At 39.0% G+C, this 21724-nt stretch overlaps 2 protein-coding genes across 4 annotated transcripts in view; one reads left to right on the top strand and one right to left on the bottom strand.

The window, feature by feature from the left end:
• LOC139752843 (uncharacterized) overlaps positions 1-8942 on the top strand; it is a 98827-nt gene extending 89885 nt beyond the window's left edge. The window contains exon 5 of the mRNA XM_071668798.1: positions 7076-8942. Coding sequence (XP_071524899.1) covers positions 7076-7128 — 53 coding nt within the window. The 3' untranslated portion in view covers positions 7129-8942. The remainder of the gene's footprint in view (positions 1-7075) is intronic.
• LOC139752842 (uncharacterized) overlaps positions 6285-21724 on the bottom strand; it is a 134266-nt gene continuing 118826 nt past the window's right edge. For all 3 annotated transcript variants that reach the window (XM_071668796.1, XM_071668795.1, XM_071668797.1), the window contains exon 9: positions 6285-21095. In XM_071668796.1, coding sequence (XP_071524897.1) covers positions 20942-21095 — 154 coding nt within the window. In that variant the 3' untranslated portion in view covers positions 6285-20941. The remainder of the gene's footprint in view (positions 21096-21724) is intronic.

Below are 21724 nucleotides of genomic sequence, written 5' to 3'. Positions count from 1 at the left end.
TGTGGATGTAACCAAGATGAGAAAAAAGGAGAGATAGTTAGTATGTTTGAGGAAAGGAACCTGGATGTTTTGGCTCTGAGTGAAACGAAGCTCAAGGGTAAAGGGGAAGAGTGGTTTGGGAATGTCTTGGGAGTAAAGTCAGGGGTTAGTGAGAGGACAAGAGCAAGGGAAGGAGTAGCACTACTCCTGAATCAGGAGTTGTGGGAGTATGTGATAGAGTGTAAGAAAGTAAATTCTAGATTGATATGGGTAAAACTGAAAGTTGATGGAGAGAGATGGGTGATTATTGGTGCATATGCACCTGGGCATGAGAAGAAAGATCATGAGAGGCAAGTGTTTTGGAAGCAGCTGAATGAGTGTGTTAGTGGTTTTGATGCACAAGACCAGGTTATAGTGATGGGTGATTTGAATGCAAAGGTGAGTAATGTGGCAGTTGAGGGAATAATTGGTATACATGGAGTGTTCAGTGTTGTAAATGGAAATGGTGAAGAGCTTGTAGATTTATGTGCCGAAAAAGGACTGGTGATTGGGAATACCTGGTTTAAAAAGCGAGATATACATAAGTATACGTATGTAGGTAGGAGAGATGGCCAGAGAGCGTTATTGGATTATGTGTTAATTGATAGACGCACGAAAGAGAGACTTTTGGATGTTAATGTGCTGAGAGGTGCAACTGGAGGGATGTGTGATCATTATCTTGTGGAGGCGAAGGTGAAGATTTGTGGGGGTTTTCAGAAAAGAAGAGAGAATGTTGGGGTGAAGAGAGTGGTGAGAGTAAGTGAGCTTGGGAAGGAGACTTGTGTGAGGAAGTACCAGGAGAGACTGAGTACAGAATGGAAAAAGGTGAGAACAAAGGAGGTAAGGGGAGTGGGGGAGGAATGGGATGTATTTAGGGAAGCAGTGATGGCTTGCGCAAAAGATGGTTGTGACATGAGAAGCGTGGGAGGTGGGTTGATTAGAAAAGATAGTGAGTGGTGGGATGAAGAAGTAAGATTATTAGTGAAAGAGAAGAGAGAGGCATTTGGACGATTTTTGCAGGGAAAAAATGCAAATGAGTGGGAGAGGTATAAAAGAAAGAGGCAGGAGGTCAAGAGAAAGGTGCAAGAGGTGAAAAAGAGGGCAAATGAGAGTTGCGGTGAGAGAGTATTATTAAATTTCAGGGAGAATAAAAAGATGTTTTGGAAGGAGGTAAATAAAGTGCGTAAGACAAGGGAGCAAATGGGAACTTCAGTGAAGGGGGCTAATGGGGAGGTGATAACAAGTAGTGGTGATGTGAGGAGATGGAGTGAGTGATTTGAAGGTTTGTTGAATGTGTTTGATGATAGAGTGGCAGATGTAGGGTGTTTTGGTTGAGGTGGTGTGCAAAGTGAAAGGGTTAGGGAAAATGATTTGGTAAATAGAGAAGAGGTAGTAAAAGCTTTACGGAAGATGAAAGCCGGCAAGGCAGCAGGTTTGGATGGTATTGCAGTGGAATTTATTAAAAAAGGGGGTGACTGTATGGTTGACTGGTTGGTAAGGTTATTTAATGTATGTATGATTCATGGTGAGGTGCTTGAGGATTGGCGGAATGCTTGCATAGTGCCATTGTACAAAGGCAAAGGGGATAAGAGTGAGTGCTCAAATTACAGAGGTATATGTTTGTTGAGTATTCCTGGTAAATTATATGGGAGGGTATTGATTGAGAGGGTGAAGGCATGTACAGAGCATCAGATTGGGGAAGAGCAGTGTGTTTTCAGAAGTGGTAGAGGATGTGTGGATCAGGTGTTTGCTTTGAAGAATGTATGTGTGAAATACTTGGAAAAACAAATGGATTTGTATGTAGCATTTATGGATCTGGAGAAGGCATATGATAGAGTTGATAGAGATGCTCTTTGGAAGGTATTAAGAATATATGGTGTGGGAGGCAAGTTGTTAGAAGCAGTGAAAAGTTTTTATCGAGGATGTAAGGCATGTGTACGTGTAGGAAGAGGGGAAAGTGATTGGTTCACAGTGAATGTAGGTTTGCGGCAGGGGTGTGTGATGTCTCCATGGTTGTTTAATTTGTTTATGGATGGGGTTGCTAGGGAGGTGAATGCAAGAGTTTTGGAAAGAGGGGCAAGTATGCAGTCTGTTGTGGATGAGAGAGCTTGGGAAGTGAGTCAGTTGTTGTTCGCTGATGATACAGCACTGGTGGCTGATTCAGAAGCAGAAGCTGGTGACTGAGTTTGGTAAAGTGTGTGAAAGAAGAAAGTTAAGAGTAAATGTGAATAAGAGCAAGGTTATTAGGTACAGTAGGGTTGAGGGCTGAGTCAATTGGGAGGTAAGTTTGAATGGAGAAAAACTGGAGGAAGTGAAGTGTTTTAGATATCTGGGAGTGGATCTGGCAGCGGATGGAACCATGGAAGCGGAAGTGAATCATAGGGTGGGGGAGGGGGCGAAAATTCTGGGAGCCTTGAAGAATGTTTGGAAGTCGAGAACATTATCTCGGAAAGCAAAAATGGCTATGTTTGAAGGAATAGTGGTTCCAACAATGTTGTATGGTTGCGAGGCGTGGGCTATGGATAGTGTTGTGCGCAGGAGGGTGGATGTCCTGGAAATGAGATGTTTGAGGACAATATGTGGTGTGAGGTGGTTTGATCGAGTAAGTAATGTAAGGGTGAGAGAGATGTGTGGAAATAAAAAGAGTGTGGTTGAGAGAGCAGAAGAGGGTCTTTTGAAATGGTTTGGTCACATGGAGAGAATGAGTGGGGAAAGATTGACCAAGAGGATATATGTATTAGAGGTGGAGGGAACGAGGAGAAGTGGAAGACCAAATTGGAGGTGGAAAGATGGAGTGAAAAAGATTTTGAGTGATCGGGGCCTGAACATGCAGGAGGGTGAAAGGCGTGCAAGGAATAGAGTGAATTGGAACGATGTGGTATACCGGGGTCGATGTGCTGTCAATGGATTGAACCAGGCATGTGAAGCTCTGTGGAAGGTTTTAAGAATATATGGTGTGGGAGGCAAGTTGTTAGAAGCAGTGAAAAGTTTTTATCGAGGATGTAAGGCATGTGTACGTGTAGGAAGAGGGGAAAGTGATTGGTTCTCAGTGAATGTAGGTTTGCGGCAGGGGTGTGTGATGTCTCCATGGTTGTTTAATTTGTTTATGGATGGGGTTGTTAGGGAGGTGAATGCAAGAGTTTTGGAAAGAGAGGCAAGTATGCAGTCTGTTCTGGATGAGAGAGCTTGGAAAGTGAGTCAGTTGTTGTTCGCTGATGATACAGCACTGGTGGCTGATTCAGAAGTAGAAGCTGGTGACTGAGTTTGGTAAAGTGTGTGAAAGAAGAAAGTTAAGAGTAAATGTGAATAAGAGCAAGGTTATTAGGTACAGTAGGGTTGAGGGCCAAGTCAATTGGGATGTAAGTTTGAATGGAGAAAAACTGGAGGAAGCAAAGTGTTTTAGATATCTGGGAGTGGATCTGGCAGCGGATGGAACCATGGAAGCGGAAGTGAATCATAGGGTGGGGGAGGGGGCGAAAATTCTTGGAGCCTTGAAGAATGTTTGGAAGTCGAGAACATTATCTCGGAAAGCAAAAATGGCTATGTTTGAAGGAATAGTGGTTCCAGCAATGTTGTATGGCTGCGAGGCGTGGGCAATGGATAGTGTTGTGCGCAGGAGGATGGATGTCCTGGAAATGAGATGTTTGAGGACAATATGTGGTGTGAGGTGGTTTGATCGAGTAAGTAATGTAAGGGTGAGAGAGATGTGTGGAAATAAAAAGAGTGTGGTTGAGAAAGCAGAAGAGGGTGTTTTGAAATGGTTTGGTCACATGGAGAGAATGAGTGGGGAAAGATTGACCAAGAGGATATATGTATCAGAGGTGGAGGGAACTAGGAGAAGTGGAAGACCAAATTGGAGGTGGAAAGATGGAGTGAAAAAGATTTTGAGTGATCGGGGCCTGAACATGCAGGAGGGTGAAAGGCGTGCAAGGAATAGAGTGAATTGGAACGATGTGGTATACCGGGGTCGATGTGCTGTCAATGGATTGAACCAGGCATGTGAAGCGTCTGGGGTAAACCATGGAAAGCGTGTGGGGCCTGGATGTGGAAAGGGAGCTGTGGTTTCGGAGCATTATTACATGACAGCTAGAGACTTGAGTGTGAACGAATGGGGCCTTTGGTGTCTTTCCTAGCGCTACCTCGCACACATGAGGGGGGAGGGGGATGTTATTCCATGTATGGCGAGGTGGCAATGGGAACAAATAAAGGCAGACAGTATGAATTATGTATATATATGTATATGTCTGTGTGTTTATATATGTGTACATTGAGATGTATAGGTATGTATATTTGCGTGTGTGGACGTGTTATGTATATACATGTGTATGTGGGCGGGTTGGGCCATTCTTTCGTTTGTTTCCTTGCGCTACTTCGCTAATGCAGGAGACAGTGACAAAGCAAAATATTATTATTATTATTATTATCATTATCATCATTATTATACTTGATCGCCGTTTTCCATGTCAGTGAGGTAGTGCTAGAAAACAGACGAAGAATGGCCTATAAACATAAATATATAAATAAATGCCCATATACATACACTTACACAGACATATACATATATACACTCGCTTGCCTTCATCCATTTCTGGTGCCAACCCGCCCTACAGGAAACAGTATCTCTACCCTTTGCATCAGCGAGAGAGCTCCCGGAAACAGACGAAAAAGGCCACATTCATTCACACTCATGTAATGCACTGAAACCACAACTCCCTCTCCACATTTAGGCCCTACAGACCTTTCCATGGCTTACCCCAGATGTTTCACATATATACAAAACATTTCATAATTGTTTACCATACTTTTTATGCATTTGATACCATTATAAAGTAGACTGGGCAAAAATTAAAGAAATATTTAAGAAAATCAGAGAGCAGCATTGCCTCAAAGTTTAACTGAAAACTTAACAATTTTGGGAGAAATCTTAAATGGTAGGGCATTCATATTTGGAGATCTTCCACTTGTTATATGTTTATGCTGGTTTGCTAGAAACAAAAAAAAGCATGAAAATCGAAATCTTGTATGGTTAGGTTACATAACTCAAGTTTGATATTTTTGATACAAGCTTACTTTTGTCTCCTAATTGGAAAAACATTAGCAAGAGATAATTGAACCTTAACGGAAAAATTCCCACTTAGCTCCTTTTCTTCATACTTTTAGAAAACGACATTACAAAAGGGAAGAATTGTCAGTTCTCACTTATGCCCCACTATATCACCTTTGATGAAATGCGGGAGAAAAGTGGTAAATATTCATTTTTCTCTAGTCCCAGGAGTACAGGTACACCACTGAATTTCCAGCAACTGATGGTTCAGCACCTTTAGTCTGGACAAAATTACGTGAGGGAACTTGAAATTACCACGGCCACCAGACTAGTATACTGGGCGGCCACAGATGGTGTTGTGTGTAGGGTGCGCTGATTTACATTCTTTACACTGCACTTGTTGGTGGTGATACCACAATTCTGAGATTCTTAGCACCAATCCATATTGATCCAAGATGAAGTAGAATTTGAAAAAATGGACCATGGTGTTTCGATTGGTTCATCAACTGTTTATCATATAAAGAAGCAAAGGGAGAAAATATTGAAATTCTATGCAGACAGCACTTCCAAGCAAATGACATTAAGGAAAACTATGAAAGATGGTAAGAAAACTGAGCATGATAGAATGATGATGGAATAGTTTTGACAGCATCGGAGTGATGGAGTGGACTTGTCAGGTGGCTCGATAATGGACCTTTCCAAGTTGTTCCACAAAGAACTTAAATTACATGAGCATGACTTTATTCGTGGAAATTCCATGATGCCATCCTTCACTAAAGTGTGTGGAGAAAAGCGGTCTGCAAACCATTAAGGAGCTGCTGAGTATGTGGACGAATTTGTGAAACTTGTGCCTGACGAACACTTAAATCCTGAGCAGGTGTATAATGCAGATGAAATTGCATCATTCTGGCGATGCACACCTAGGAAAACACCAACAGCAGAAGATGGAGATCCCACAGATTCAAACAATCTAAGGACAGACTTACCATGTTGGGGTGCTCAGGTGCTCAAACATTTAATATTTGTTTAATTTAAATTTCTAGCAGTCCATGGTATACTTTAGACACATGGGAGATGTATAATTAGTGGGTTAGAGGTGTGTTGATGATTATTAAGTGACCATGGTAAAATGGTTAATCCAGCAAGGCTTTGGAACCAAGAGTGCTGGAAAATCGGTGGTGTACCTGTATGATGATATAATCAAGGCAAAAATAAAAAAACATAGTAGCATATATTTATTCAAAGAGGTAATGTAAAGTTCCTGTACTCAATTTATATGACAGAATCTAAAGTAATTTCACAGTAGCAAGCAGCATTGCAACCATTTCTTAATTCTAGAAATGACAGCTATGTAAAGCCAAAAGGTATTACAAATTTACATGATTTCATGATTAAAACTGTTGGCAGGAATAAGGCATAAAATCACACATTCATTTTTGTTAGATTAGGTTTATGCACCATTTCATCATATTTCACACTTATAGTATATATGTATGTATGTACATGAATGCATAAAACATTTATTCACATAAAAATATGAACATCCAAAAGCAAACCATGATGATCTAAACCCAACTATATTTGATACACGGTCCTATGCACCCTTGAGACAAAAGTAATTGAAAGGTTAATGCATTCAATCCAAAACCAAAAATCTTTTGACAATTTTACAATTACTGTAATCCTCCTTCATGCAAGAGATTAGTAATATACCTCCAAACACTGTGATACCTTGCTGCAAAATAATGGATTCTTTGATATTGCTCATTAAAGAAAACATAGGCCCATCAATCTCTAAATTTATCAACACTGTGGAGTTACTCCCACAACCAAGGTACTCACTCCGGACAAAGCTTTTGTATTTACTCGCTGTAACAATACCATATTTTACAGAGACTGTAATAAGCTCAGACCAGTATGCAATAATCCTTTTAACTGCTCCCATTGTCATTCAATGATAATCAGAGGACTGCTCCCATTGATATATTGTTTATCTTTTTCCACCATTGGTAGCCACTACAGGTATCTTCCAGAAGGCACAAGAAAAAAAATGCTCTTCTCAGTAACACTATCATTATATGTGGATCGTCAGCCTGCAAGTTGTGCGTACAAGGTGCCTGTAGAAATTATGTGAAATGATGGATGACCTATGTACATAGATGAGGATGAACACATCATTTGTATCAACTGAGGAGCAAAATGAAGAATAAAATTAGAAATGTTCAGAAATAGACAAGAAACTTCCAGTGAAATAAGTGAGACTACGTGAGGAAGGCCAGCAACTGTCCCTCCCTATCTTTCTTTGCATGAAAGAAATATGTAACTACTGGGTCTAACTTTCTCTTTATGTAATCTTGGCATGATAGAGGACTTTGTTAACATGATAATAAGGAGCTACATTATTTCAAAGAAAAAGAAAAATTCCCCACCTGTGCCAATCTCCTCTCTCAATTTTTGTGTAAGCAGTGTTATACCTATGAATTTATTAATGTTATTCACCATCAACACTGTGCTTCTGCAAGAAACAAGAGCAATGTAAAAATAAGTTGAAGTAAAAGAAACAAACCCATCAATATCCTAACCACGAGTGCTAGTTGTACAGCCTCCTCACACTCATTTTTTGTGTCCTATTTCTAAATATATTAATGTGCCTGTGTACAAAAAAAAAGAGTAAGGTGTGAAACAAACTTAAGAGAAAGAAGCACTATCTCCAATTCCTTCTCTCTTATTAGGGGTTGTCAAACAAGTTCAACATCCCCCTTCATTTAGCAGTGGATCACAACACAAAGGCATCAAGTACTTTCTATTGCATGGCAATCTATCATTTCATAAAGGGAAAAAATCTTTAATTGTGCACATACTGACAGTCAATACCATATGCTGTATCTTTCAATACAAGGTAAGTTTTAAAACGAGAGTGCACAAAGGTACTAGTAAATTGGTAACCTGCCAACCAAGAAGAAATGCAGCTTAGGAAAACTAAAGTACACTTACATGTTTGCTACAAACTTATTCAAAATCTATCCATATATCACCAATCATTGAAAATTATCTGTTACATCAACAGTTAAGGTTATGGTGGCATATCTAATCATAAAAAAAGGGGTAGCAAGAATATGGCTAACAGATGTGCATTACTCTATTGTGCTCAGATGAATTAACTGCATTACAACAATATTTATGGTGTCTTTATTTTACAACAATATTTATGGTGTCTTTATTTTTCTAAGTTACCAGCAAGCATAAGCTTGTTACACTTACACTAAGTGAAACATTAGTGCAATAAACAGTAAAATTGAGATACACACTAAAGAAATCACACTTATTACATCTGAATCACAATAAGAAGTCCAAACCATTATACTGTCATACTATAAATTTCATAAGAGCTGCTTGTTTACATAAAATAAACTAGAAAACCTGACAGCGTGTAGGAGTTGCAAATGTTCTTACTAGCTAATCACAACATGAGAGCTGCAGTTTTAGGAAAACCAGTCCTGTGTACAGGAATAAATGCTGCTTCATATTGTAGCTGCCAACCCAATAAAGACTAGTCACAATACAGCCAAGAGAGATAACCATCTGATATACATTAAAAAGTATTTGGTTGTGTCCAACTTTTTTAAAGACAATGCACAGTCATGTGGTAAGTCTATGCTGAATTTTTATCTTTAGTTTTGTTCTTTTATAAATGCCAAAGTAACTAACAAACACATGTTACACTTACAATATGTGAAACATTAATTCAGCAAGCATGAGTAGGGATAAATGCACTTGAAATACACTTGATCTGAAATAGTTTGTCTTGTCAGGAATGTTATATGCCAGTATGGTGGGAGTTTTGAAATTCATATTGGGTCAATAAAGAGAAAACCATGAATATTTGATCTAAATCTTGAAAAGTTTGATTATACCAATAAAGAAAATCTAGTGTGAGGTACTTTGATGATGTCATGAATAAGTGGCATTATCAGTAATGACAATTCTAGCACATGGGTGTGTAATAACAATTCATCTATAAGAAAAATCTCTTACATAAGGACTAACTTGTATATCAAAGGTTCACAAGGATGATATACAGTTTCTACTATTTGTATGGATGAAAACTGTTTTTGAGAGGAAAGGAAGTGGAGATGAGGAGGAGACGGGGAAGGTGGAAAAAAGAGGAATAGTCAGAAGCTGGGAAGAAAATAATAAGGAAAGAAGGAAGAGCTACAGCACATACAGCACTTCCCCTAGGTTCACCATACTTGCAGCAGATGAAGAGAGCTACCTCCACTTTAAGCAGTTGAGATGTGTTTGCTTTTGCTACATGTCAAAGCAAAAAAAATACGAAATTTATGTTAGTTTGCTTAAATGGGCCATACATACTAAAAATCTTACTCATTTGTTTAAGTAAGTTCATGTTAACCACTGCAGTTACAACTTAAAAACTTCATCCATAGTAAAAGAAGAGCATTTTCAATTCTGACTTGGCATCCTTGTCCTTTGCCAAATTGTGGGATTAGTGTTGGGAACACAGTTCTGCAAATCAACTTGCACAGAGGTGCAAGCCATTAATCACTTGACCTACCCAATATATTAAGAATGTAGTTAACATCAGCACATTCACCTTGTTCTTACTTATATACAGAACTCATCATGCTTTAAACAAACCCTACTTAATGTGAGTGCTAGGCTCCTAAGCTGAAGGGTTTGCTTAATTTGGGATCTTTCATGCAAGCCACCAGCTCTTCATGTAAAGGCACTATACATGCATTCTGCCAGTTCTTGGATACCTGATCTCACCTTGTGTGTGTATGTATATGTATATATTTCCTGTGTATTGTAGAAGGCGACTAAAAGAGGTGGAAGCAGGGGTCTGGAAACCTTTCCCTCTTATCTTACTTTTCCAAAAGAAGGGACAGAGACAGGGGTCAAGTGAGGATTTTTCTCTCTAAGGCTCACAATCATCTGATCTTGATGCTACCATGCTAATGCGGGAAATGTCAAACATGTAAGACAAAATTAAATATGGATAAGTATAATATATATATATATATATATATATATATATATATATATATATATATATATATATATATATAAGTATAATAAATAAATATAAATAATATATATTATCCCTGGGGAAAAAGAATACTTTCCACATATTCCCTTCATGTCGAAGAATGCAAATAAAAGGGGTGGGAGCGGGGTGCTGGAAATCCTCCCCTTCAGTTTTTACTTTTCCAAAAGAAGGAACAAAGATGGACAGGTGAGGATTTTTTCCTCTGTTCTCGATGCTACCTCACTAACACAGGAAATGGAAGATGCGCACAGAAAAAAAAATGAAAAGTTTGAGGATAATATGTGGTGTACGGTGGTTTGATCGAATAAGTAATGAAAGGGTAAGAGATGTGCGGTAATAAAAAGAGTGTGGTTGAGAGGGCAGGAAAGGGCGTGTTGCAATGGTTCGGACATATGGAAAAAATGAGTGAGGAAAGGTTGACAAAGAGGATATATGTGTCTGATGTGAAGAGAACAAGGAAAAGCAGACTAAATAGGAGGTGGAAGGATGTGAAAAATATTTTGAGTAATTGGGGCCTGAGTATGCAGGAGAGTGAAAGGTGTGCACAGAATTGAGTGAATTGGAACGATGTGGTATACTGAGGTCAACGTGCTGTCAATGGACTGAATCAGGGCATGTGAAGCATGTGGGGTAAACCATGGAAAGGTCTGTGGGGGCTGGATGTGGATAGGGAACTGTGGTTTTGGTGCACTACACATGACATGCAGAGAAAGAGTGTAAGCAGACATGGCATTTTTTCTGTTTTTTTGGCACTACCTTGCTGACGTTGGGGGTGGCGATGCTGTTTCCTGTGGGGTGGGGTACTTCCTCACACAAGTCTCCTTTCCAAGGTCACTTACTCTCACCACTCACTTCTCCCTGACATCCTCTCTTCTTTTTTGAAAACCTCTACAAATCTTCACCTTAGCCTCGGCAAGATATGATCAGACATCCCACCACCTGCCCCTCTCAGCACAATTAACACATAATCAAGTAATGCCCTATGACCATCTCTCCTTCTCACATACATAAACTTGTGTATATCTCTCTTTTCAAACCAGGTATTCCCAATCGCAAATCTTTATCAGCACACAAATTCACAAGCTCTACACCATTTCTATTCGCAACACTGAATACCCCATGTACACCAATTATACCCTCAACTGCCACATTACTCAGCTTCGCATTTAAATCACCCATCACTAATACCCAGTCTCGTGCACCAAAACTGCCGACACACTCACTCAGCTACTCCCAAAACACTTGCCTCTCAAGATCGTTCTTCTCATGACCAGGTGCATAAGCACCAATAATCACCCATCTCTCTCCATCCAATTTCAGTTTTAACCACATCAATCTAGAATTTACTTCTTTACACTCTATCACACACACCCACAACTCCTGCTTCAGTAGTACTAGTCCTTCCTTAGCTCTTGTCTTTACACCAACCCCCCACTTTACTCTCAAAACTTTTCCAAACTATTCTTCCCCTTTACCCTTAACTTCATTTCACTCAAAGCCAGAACATCCAAGTTTCTTTCCTTAAACATACTACCTATCTCTCCTTTCTTCTTCTTCTCATCTTAGTTACATCCACACACATTCAGACACCCCAATCTGAGGTTTCGAGGAGGATGAGCACGTTTTGACTCCTTCTGTTTCCTGTTTTAGAAATTGAAATAACAAGAAGGGGAGGGTTTCCAGCCCTCTGCTCCTGCCCCATTTAGTTGCCTGCTACAACAAGCAGGGAATATATGGGAAGTATTCTTTCTCCCCTGTATATATGTATGTTAGTGTACATGTATGTATATATATGTATATAGGAGTGGATGGGTCTTTCTTTGTTTTCTGGTGTTACCTTGCTAACACTGGAAATAGTGATCAAGTACAATAATAATAGTAATAATAATGAAGAGTTTGTGGACTTGTGTGCTGAAAAAAAGATTGGTGATTGGAAATATCTGGTTTAAAAAGAGAGATATACATAAGTATACATATGTGAGTAGGAGAGATGGTCAAAGGGCATTATTGAATTACATATTAATTGACAGGCATGTAAAAGAGAGACTTTTGGATGTTAATTGCTGAGAAGGGCAGCTAGAGGGATCTCTGATCACTATCTTGTGGAGGCAAAGGTGAAGATTTGTAGAGGTTTTCAAAAAGGAAGAGAGAATACTGGGGAAAAGAGAGTGGTGAGAGTAAGTGAGCTAGGAAAAGAGAATTGTGTGAAGAAGTACCAGGAGAAATTCAGTGTAGAATGGCAAAACGTGAGAGCTTATAATGTGAGGGGAGTGGGTGAGGAATGGGATGTATTTAGGGAAGCAGTGATGGCATGTGCAAAAGATGCATGTGGCATGAGAAAGGTTGGGGGTGGGCAGATTAGAAAGGGTAGTGAGTGGTGAAGTAGTATAGAAGCACAGTTGTCAGTGAAAGCCAAAAGAGAGGCATTTGGACAATTCTTATCGGGAAGGAGTGCAACTGACAAGATGTATAAAAGAAAGTGGCAGGAGGTCAAGGGGAAGGTGCAAGGGTTGAAAAAGAGGGCAAATGAGAGCTGGGGTGAAAGAGTATCATTAAATTTTAGGGAGAATAAAAAGATGTCTTGGAAGGAGGCAAATAACATGCATAAAACAAGAGAACAAAAGATGGCAAGTGGGGAAGTAAAACCAGGTAGGTGTGAAGTGAGAAGGAGATGGAGTGAGTATTTTGAAGGTTTGTTGAATGTGTTTAATGATAGAGTGCCAGAAGTAGGTTTGGTTTGGTTAAGAAAGAGGTAGTGAAAGCAAGGCAAGGCAGTGGGTTTGGATGTTACTGCAGTAGAATTTATTAAGGAAGGGGGTGACTGTGTTGTTGATTGGTTGGTAAGTATATTCATTGTATGTATGGCTCATGGTGAAATGCATAAGGATTGGCAGAATGCATGTATAGTGCCATTGTACAGGGGCAAAGGGGATAAAGTTGAGTGTTCAAGCTACAGAGGCATAGGTTTGTTGAGTATTCCCTGGAAATTGTATGGGAGGTATTGACTGAAAAGGTCATCAGGTCGGGGAGGAACAGTGCGGTTTCAGAAGTGGTAGAGGATGTGTGGATCAGGCGTTTGCTTTGAAGAGTGTGTGTGAGAAATACTTAGAAAAACAGATGGATTTGTATAAGGTCTTAAGAGTATATGTGTGGGTGGTAAGTTGCTAGAAGCAGTGGAGTTTTTATCTATGATGTAAGGCATGTGTACAAATAGGAAGAGGGAGAGTGATTGGTTCCCAATGGAGGTCAGTCGGTGGCAGGGGTATATTATGTCCCAATGGTTGTTTAATTTGTTTATGGATGGGTTGGTTAGGGAGGTAAATGCAAGGGATTTGGAGGGAAGGGTGAGCATGAAGTCTGTTGGGGATAAGAGGGCCTGGGAAATGAGTCGGTTGTTGTTCGCCAATGACACAGCTCTAGGGGCTGATTCAAGGAGAAACTGCAGAAGTTGGTGACTAGGTTTGGAAAAGTGTATGAAACGATAAAGATGAGATTAAATGTGAATAAGAGCAGGGTTATTATGTTCAGTAGGGTCGAGGGACAAGTTAATTGGAATGCGAGTTTGAATGGAGAAAAATTGGAGTAAGAAGTGTTTTAGATATCTGGGAGCGGATTTACCAGTGGAAGGAAGCATGGAGGTGGAAGCGAGTCACAGGGTGGGGAAGCAATGAAGAATGTGTGGAAGAAGAGAACATTATCTCGGAGCTAAAATGGAAACGTTTGAAGGAATAGTAGTTCCAACAATGTTTTATGGTTGCGAGGCATGGGCAATAGATAGGGATGTGCGGTAGGTGGTGGATGTGTTGGAAATGAAATGTTTGAGGACAAAATATGGTGTGAGGTGGTTTGATTGAATAAGTAATGAAAGGGTGAGAGAGATGTGTGGACATAAAGAGTGTGGTTGAGAAAGCAGAAGAGGGTGCATTGAAATGGCCTGGACATATGGAGAGAACCAGTGAAGAAAGACTGACAGTGAGGATATATGACTCAGAGGCAGAGGGAACAAGGAGAAGTGGAAGACCAAATTGGAGGTGGTAGGATGGAGTGAAAAAGATTTTCAGCGATCGGGGCCTGTGACTCATTTCCACTTCCGTGGTTCCATCAGCTGCTAAGTCCACTTCCAGATATCTAAAACACTTATCTTCCTCCTATTTTTCTCCATTCAAACTTGCATTCCAATTGACTTATCCCTCAACCCTACTGAACGTAATATCCTTGCTCTTATTCACATTTACTCTCAACCTTCTCCTTTCACTTACTTTTCCAGACTCAGTCACCAACTTCTGCAGTTTCTCATCTGAATCAGCCACTAGAGCTGTATCATTGGTGAACAACAACCGACTCACTTCCCAAGCCCTATCATCCACAACAGACTGCATACTCGCCCCTCTCTCCAAAACACTTGCATTTACCTCCCTAACCACCCCATCCATAAAGAAATTAAACAACCATGGGAACATCACACACCCGTCACAAAACGACATTCACTGGGAACCAATCACTCTCCTCTCTTCCTACTCGTACACATGCCTTACATCCTTGGTAAAAACTTTTCGCTGCTTCTAACAACTTACCTCCCACACCATACACTCTTTAAGACCTTCTACAAAGCATCTCTATCAAACCTATTATATGCCTTCTCCAGATCCATAAATGCTACATACTAATCAATCTGTTTTTCTTGGTTTTTCTCACGTACATTCTTCAAAGCAAATACCTGATCCACACATCCTCTACCACTTCTAAAACCACACTGTTCGTCTCCAATCTGATGCTTTGTACATGCCTTCACCCTCTCAATCAATACCCTCCCATATAATTTCCCAGAAATACTCAACAAACTTATGCCTCTGTAGTTTGAACTTTGTACAATGGCACTATGCATGCATCCCGCCAATCCTCAGGCACTTCACCATGCTCCATCCATGCACTGAATATCCTTACCAACCACTCAACAGCACAGTCACCACCTTTTTTCTAAAAATTCCATTGCAATATCATCAAAACCCGCTGCCTTGATGGATTTCATCTTCCGCAAAGCTTTCAATACCTTTTCTCTCTTTACCTGTCCATTCTCCCTGACCCTCTCACTCTGTACACCACCCTGACCAAAACACCCTATATCTGCCACTCTATCATCAAACACATTCAACAAACCACCAAAATACTCACTCCAACATTTGTTCTCTTGCCTTATGAACATTATTTACCTTCTCCCAAAACATCTTTTCGTATCCCTAAAACTTAATGATACTCTCTCATCCCAACTCTCATTTGCCCTCTTTTTCAACCTTTGCACCTTTCTCTTGACTTCCTGCCTCTTTTATACATCTCCCAGTCATTTGCAGTCCTTCCTTGCAAGTATCGTCCAAATGCCTCTCTTTTCTCTTTCACTAACAACCTTATTTCTTCATCCCACCACTCATTACACTTTCTAATCTGCTCACCTCCCACCTTTCTCATGCCACATGCATCTTTTGTGCAAGCCATCACTGCTTCCCTAAATACATCCCATTCCTCCTCATTTGCTCTCACCTTCTGCCATTCTACACTCAATCTTTCTTGGTACTTCCTTACACAAGTCTCCTTTTCAAGCTCACTTACTTTCACCCCTCTCTTCTCCCCAACACCCTCTCTTCTTTTTTGAAAACCTCTACAAATCTTCACCTATGCCTCCACAAATCTTGCCTCCACAAGATAGTTATCAGATATCCCTCCAGCTGCCCCTCTCAGCACATAAACATCCAAAAGTCTCTCTTTTACACACCTATCAATTAACACGTAATCCAATTATGCCCTTTGGTTATCTCTCTTACTCATATACGTATACTTATGTATATCTCTCTTTTTAAACCAGGTGCTCCCAATCACCGGTCTTTTTTCGGCACACAAATCCACAAGCTCTTCACCATTCCATGTACAACACTGAACACCCCATGTACACCAATTACACCCTCAACTGTCTCATTACCCATCTTTGCATTTATATCACCCATTACTATACCCGGTCTTGTGCATCAAAGCTGCTAACACACTCACTCAGCTGTTCCCATAATACTTGCCACCTATTATCTTTCTTCTCATGAACTAGGTGCAGAGACACCAATAATCACCCATCTTTCTTCATCCATTTTCAGTTTTCATAACATCAACCTAGAATTAACTTTCTTACACTCTATCAAATACTCCCACAACTCCTGCTTCAGGAGTAGTGCTACTCCTTCCTTAGTTCTTGTCCTCTCACCAACCCCTGACTTTATTCACAAGACTTTCCCAAACCACCCTTCCCCTTTACCCTTGAGCTGCATTTCACTTGAGCCAGAACACCCAGGTTTCTTTTCTCAAACATACTACCTATCTCTCTTCTCACTTTAGTTACATCCACACAGATACCATAATCTGAGCCTTCGAGGAGGATGAGCACTCCCTGCTCGGCTCCTTCTTCTGTTTCCCTTTTCAGAAATTTAAATATGAAGGGGGGTTTCCAGCCCCTTGCTCCCACCTCCTTTAGTTGCCTTCTTCGACACGTGGGGGAATATGTGGGAAGAATTCTTTCTCCCCTATCCCTTAGCCTAAGACTGGTACTAACATTATCAACCAGGGGAGGATGAACAAGTGGATTGATGAGGAATGGCTTACATTAGAATTTAAACCTATGTGCATTTGACCCTAGGCAGACTGTTAATGCATCATGATCAGCAATGCTAACCACTACACTATGGAGATGTAAAAGTGTAAATGTTTAATATTTATATTTGCTCAGCAGCCAGTGACCATTCTAAATGTTGTTATGTGGTAGGAAGCTTTGTTTTATCTGATTTGATAGGGTAAATGACATGGCATCTGGAATGGTTGAATTGTTTGTAGGGTATAATATGGGATTCTTTTTCTTGTCTAAATCTGGTACTATTAAGTATTTCAAAGGCAATTCGTTTGTACAAGGCCTATTCGTGTTGATATTTTTGGTGTGGGGTGTGAATGTTTTCTGTATCATATGTGACACCTAGCATGGTTGGAGTTTTGCTGAGTGGTTGTGGTTCAATATCTAAGCTTAAAGAAGGGTACATATTTTGGGTGTCGTAAGTGAATGATATATGTGTACTGTATGTTTGGAGTTACAAGAGTGGTTGTGAGTGATAACTTAGAGTTAAGAAAGTGACAGTGAATTTCTGTGGGGATGAACACATTGTTGTGAGTAGGCCAGTGTTCTGACAGCATGATGTAGTGTTTGTTCACATGATGTTACTTAAGTAGTGTCTAGGCACTGTAAAGAGACTGTGGGTTAATCTTCATAAGGGGACTTCACACTGTAAGCTACTGGAGGTAATGGGATGTAATGTGGGAAGAGAATGAAAGAGCATCAGGGATATAACTGCTCCCTTAGGAACTCCACTACAGAGTTTGAGGATTTTAGAGGTGCCAGTGTCTTGAGTTGCATCTTGGATATGAGGGGTCTTGTGACATGCTGAGTTGATTGTAGTGTTAGATATATGGTGTTCAGAGCACATAAGAGAAAGTGTGACTCATACACGTCTGATACATGTCTGGGGAATGTTGTTTCTATTGGAGTGGAGTTTAAGACTGGGTTGTGGGGTAATTGTCCAGTGTCCCGTGTCATTATATGTACATATGATCTGTCAATGTGGTGTTTTCTTGGGATGGAGGCAATCAGTAAGTATATCTTGCTGACATGTGAAGCTATAGCAGCCCCTTTAATTCTTCATGGCAACTAATGAATGACTATACAGGGCACAGGTGTGCTTTTTGACTCATACACACTCACATTACATGAATACATACATACATTTATACATACCTGACAAGCAACAGGTTATCACATCTTTACTAAGAAATAAATTTCAATATACCCCTTATCTTACATAACCTTACAACTTACATTATTTATACGTTTGTTGGATAATTTTTTATACATTCCTTTAATAATGAGTTTTGAGCAATTACAAGGACTTAACACTACATTCTATGTCATGGAATGCAGAGCAAATAGGATTATGACTAATATATTTCTGAACCTTAAAAAAAAGTCCACCATAAACTGTAGCCTACTTACCTTGTTTAAAGCAGGGAGGCCAATATATTTACAATTCAGCTAAAGCACCAAGAATCAAGCCAATACTTTACAAAATATAAATATACATTATACAAGAATAAACTATGTTCAACAAATGTAAAATAAGAGACTGTAACAGTGAAACAACTCTAAAAGTAGATGACACAAAAAGGAGCAGTATTAAAACTGATGCAAATGCTGTGGACCATTTAAGTGGTCAAACAGCAAATGCCATGTATTTTCATTTTTTTTAGAACAGGTTAAGCATCCATAATCCGAAAATCCAAAATCCAAAGTTTTTTGAGTAAAACATGACATTACAAGTGGAAAATTCCACACCTAAACACATTATTTCATCATTGTATTAATGGTATTTCATATTTTCTTTTACTGTTGAGTACTTATGTGTGAACAAGTGTAAGAAAATGATTGCTTAACAGTAGCATATAAATTCAGAGTCAGGAGTGAAGGTGATGTCAAACAACTAAAGATTGTCCATATGGGCGGCTGAGGTTGTTACACAAACTTTGTTTTTGTGGGCAAGATTATTATAAATATCATATAAATTATCTTCAGGCTATGTGTATATGGTTTATATGAAACATATCCAAAATCCAAATCACTTATGGTCCCAGGCATTTCGGGTAAAGGATACTCAACCTGTACATACTGTTTTAACCAATTTTTAAGAATTAACTGGAGATGTTAATATGAATAACAAAACTGCAGATTATTTTCCAAATATAGAAATTAAAATAATTCACTTTTTCTTTCAATAGAATCCTATTTCAATGAATCCAACCTAAATTAAATCTTCTATTAATATATACTAGTTACTCCTAGTTCAATGTGAAAATAAAAAAATAACTTTCAGCAAAGCTGTTTATGTTAATACAGAAGGCACAAATGACAGCTATGCATGCAATACTTTACTCTAACACTAAATCAAACTTTACCAACTTACAAGAACAACTATGTATTTTAATGCATAAAACATGTCATCAATTCACTAATAAATATGTTTGACCCTAAACTTTCCTGGAATCACAAGCGACAGCATAAAGTTAGCATAAAGCAGTTTTCATAGACAAAAACTATACCATTAAAATCAACTTACTGTTCAGACTGGATTTTTTCTGCAGGACAAAATTTCTTGCCTTTTCAACAGAGGTGACCAATGCATGGTTGGGTAAATCAGCAATTGTTATGCAATCTCCTGCAGGATAGTATATCAGATAAAAATTCTGTATCAACTCTGTTATACAGTAAGTGGAAAATACTTGCCTTATTCAAGTTTTATACTTTCTCCAGTGACTAGATACATGAAAGAATAATGTCTTTACAGTACTGTCATGCATACAAATATGACAGAAGTCTAGAACTAGAATATAACCAAACAATGCAAACATTAAGGTGGCTTATTCACATGACCTAGCTTCTGTTTCAACATTCTGACACAATTACTTATCCACAGGCTTTTTTATAATCCTTAAGAAATGTGATATGAGTCTTTATCAAAGTAATGCATAGATCTAAATCACAACTGAAGTAAAATCTTTTGATACAACTTGCTCTATCAAAGTCTCGGACGAAGACTGCAGTTACCACTGAAAATAGTTTAGATATCATCTGCTTATGTTTGATCATGATTTATCATGCAGAAACTGTATGACTTCAAAATAAACAATGGCCTTTTTCCACACAAAAGCTGAAAGTAAATTTCAGTCTAGACAGGATGCACACCAAAAAATATTTTTACTTTAGTTCTTATCAACATTTATCTCAACTTTTGAGCCTGAAAATTGACACATATAGTCAGTCTTGTCACGAGGAAAAGCCATGTATGAAGTCATAATAATATGACCCAAAAACTTTAGTTAACACAGAGCAGGATGCCTACCTGAAGACATGCAAATAACATCACAATGTAGTCCTTTCAAGAACCTTTTGGTAAGAATAATGAGAGAGAAGCCTAAAGATTTTGTAGTCTTGATTCTTCAGAAGTCCTGTGTAAATATACCAATGAAAATGTGAAATTTTACTTGATTTTACCATTTAGCTGAAATCTTCACAATATGAATCAGCACAAGATTTTACATTTCAATAGTCAAGCATACAACATTTTACTGATTATACATTTTAAGTATAGATAAAAATTTTACACTTGCTACATGAATACAGCCTAAATGTACACATTTCACCCTGAGGACAGAATCTGACATATGTATGACTTGCAAGTTTTGTAATAACCCAATGTGGATCAGTCTTACCACTGTCTGACTGGTTTAAAGAAAATATTGGGCATACAATTATTTTTCTTCTACTTCATTTCACTCAGTTCAATCAAATGATTTTCTAAACTACTAAAAGGATTCATTTCTCCCCTACAAATTAATATCCTTCATGTTCAATACATTAAAAATTTGTAAAAGATTATGGTTTTCTAGAAAAATATAGCAAGAGGCTCATCATATAACCTTACACCATAATATGCCAATTATTGAAATATATTTTCTAGGTGAGTTATGGATGATAATATTACTGAATAGTCAAGATTTTGTGCATTATAATCTTCATGTTCTGTGTAGTCAATTTCCAGTTTCTGACACCATCTTGTAATTCTGATATATTTTCTATTTCAAAGTAAAATAAAAGTTTACTGTAAACTGGTATTTACCATTGTTTCCTGAGGCAAAAATTAATCTTAAAGAATCAATCTTTACAATGCCAAAAAGAATGTTCACTGGGACATTGATGTCACATAAGAATAAAAACCAGGCTCAAGGATTTCTGCCTGGGCCAACACAACACGAAGATCCAACTCTTCCAGGTCGAACACTGAACACAAAGCTCGACGAAGAGATCCATACCCAGAACGCCGTCGCTGTGCTGACCTACAAGAAAACACTATATTATCATTTTTAATTTATAAGCTTATCCCTGGGGATACGGGAGAAAGAATACTTCCCACGCATTCCTCACATGTCGTAGAAGGCAACTAAAGGGGACGGGAGTGGGTGGGGGGCTGGAAACCCTCCCCTCCTTGTATTTTAACTCCCTAAAGGGGGAAAAAGAAGAAGGAGTCATGCGGGGAAAGCTCATCCTCCTCGAAGGCTCAGATTAGGATGTCTAAATGTGTGTGGATTTACCCAAGATGAGAAAAAAGGAGAGATAGGTAGTATGTTTGAGGAAAGGAACCTGGATGTTTTGACTCTGAGTGAAACGAAGCTCAGGGGTAAAGGAGAAGAGTGGTTTGGGAATGTCTTGGGAGTAAAGTCAGGGTTTAGTGAGAAGACAAGAGCAAGGGAGGGAGTAGCACTACTCCTGAAACAGGAGTGGTAGGAGTATGTGATGGACTGCAAGAAAGTAAACTCTAGATTGATATGGGTAAAACTGAAAGTGGATGGAGAGAGATGGGTGATTATTGTTGCATATGCACCTGGGCATGAGAATAAAGATCATGAGAGGCAAGTGTTTTGGGAGAAGCTGAGTGAGTGTGTTAGTAGTTTTGATGCATGAAACT

The sequence above is a fragment of the Panulirus ornatus genome, chromosome 13, assembly GCF_036320965.1.
Source record: "Panulirus ornatus isolate Po-2019 chromosome 13, ASM3632096v1, whole genome shotgun sequence".
NCBI classification, from domain to species: Eukaryota; Metazoa; Arthropoda; class Malacostraca; order Decapoda; family Palinuridae; genus Panulirus; species Panulirus ornatus.
The sequence above is the reverse complement of the archived record's forward strand: the minus strand, read 5'-3'. Positions and strand labels throughout refer to the sequence as shown.